Source organism: Augochlora pura, unplaced genomic scaffold (genome assembly GCF_028453695.1).
Source record: "Augochlora pura isolate Apur16 unplaced genomic scaffold, APUR_v2.2.1 APUR_unplaced_7607, whole genome shotgun sequence".
In the NCBI taxonomy this organism is placed as follows: Eukaryota; Metazoa; Arthropoda; class Insecta; order Hymenoptera; family Halictidae; genus Augochlora; species Augochlora pura.
In genome coordinates, this window is record NW_027588301.1 from 72 (window position 1) to 1,145 (window position 1,074).

Here is a 1,074-nt window from a genome sequence, read left to right on the forward strand (position 1 = left end):
TTGAACGAGCAACAACAGTTGGTCGGATAGTGTGTGTGAAAAGTTCCACATCGAACGTGACATTTTTGGAAGACTTGGCCGTCGACTTGTACATCCAGTGAGGCGCCTGTGTGTGAGGACTTGACTCAACACCCCCCTGGACGTGATAGCAGCAAGCGGCGCGCATCTTCAAGGGTTGCATCAATCATCGCACTTTTGGATTCCCTGCCACGGAAAGGTAGCTGTCTGGACGCATCGTTGCTGGCTGGACACGACGACTGCATTGAGAGACGGGCTACGGAACCTGCTTGGAAGCGTCGATACAACCCTATCCTTTCGTGAGTCTTTTCCTTTGTTTCATTTGTGTTTAACCGTGGTACATCATGGAAGCCTCTAAATCGCTAGTTGCCGAGCGCGGAGCCGTTAAGGCAAAATTAACAGTTTTTAAAAGATTCGTCGAGTCGGCGGACGTGCAATCGGATACAGTGGCATTCGAAAAACGCGTTCGGGCAAATGAAGATTTATTTCAGAGATTCGACCGAGTACAGTCACTAATAGAGGCATCGGTACTGGACACTCCTAACGAGGAGGTCCAGCTCGCGGAGCGCGAGCAGTTCGAAGACAGTTATTTTAGAACTCTTTCAAAAGCGGAAACTAGATTGGCCCAAGCGCGAGGCCTGGAGCCTGGGACGGCGAATCGCGCTTCCCCAGCTCCATCAGACTCTAATATGACGCGGTTGCCGGTCATAAAACTTCCTAACTTTAGTGGTGACTTCAGTCAATGGATTCGCTTTCGAGACACGTTCGTTTCCTTGGTCCATGATTCGGAGAGACTGTCCGACATGGACAAATTTAACTATTTAGTTTCGGCGCTGTCGGGGCCTGCTGCCCAAATCATCGAATCCTATAGCGTCTCGGAAGCGAACTATAAATTAGCTTGGGAACGATTGAAGGAGCGGTTTGATGACCCGAAGAATCTAATATCGCATCACGTTAACGCAATTTTAGACCTAGAGCCAGCCAAAAGGAAAAATGGCACTTCTCTTATAAAATTTATTGATACAGCGGTCAATAACGTACGGGCTTTGCAAAAAA

General features: G+C 48.5%; 1 protein-coding gene across 1 annotated transcript; it reads left to right on the forward strand.

The window, feature by feature from the left end:
- Window positions 1–362: 362 nt before the first annotated feature.
- On the forward strand, window positions 363–1,055 carry LOC144478077 (uncharacterized; the record flags this gene model as incomplete). The annotated part of the gene is made up of 1 exon (XM_078195797.1): window positions 363–1,055. A coding segment is annotated over exon 1 (693 nt), but the record flags the coding sequence as incomplete, so codon positions are not given.
- Between the last annotated feature and the right edge of the window lie 19 nt (window positions 1,056–1,074).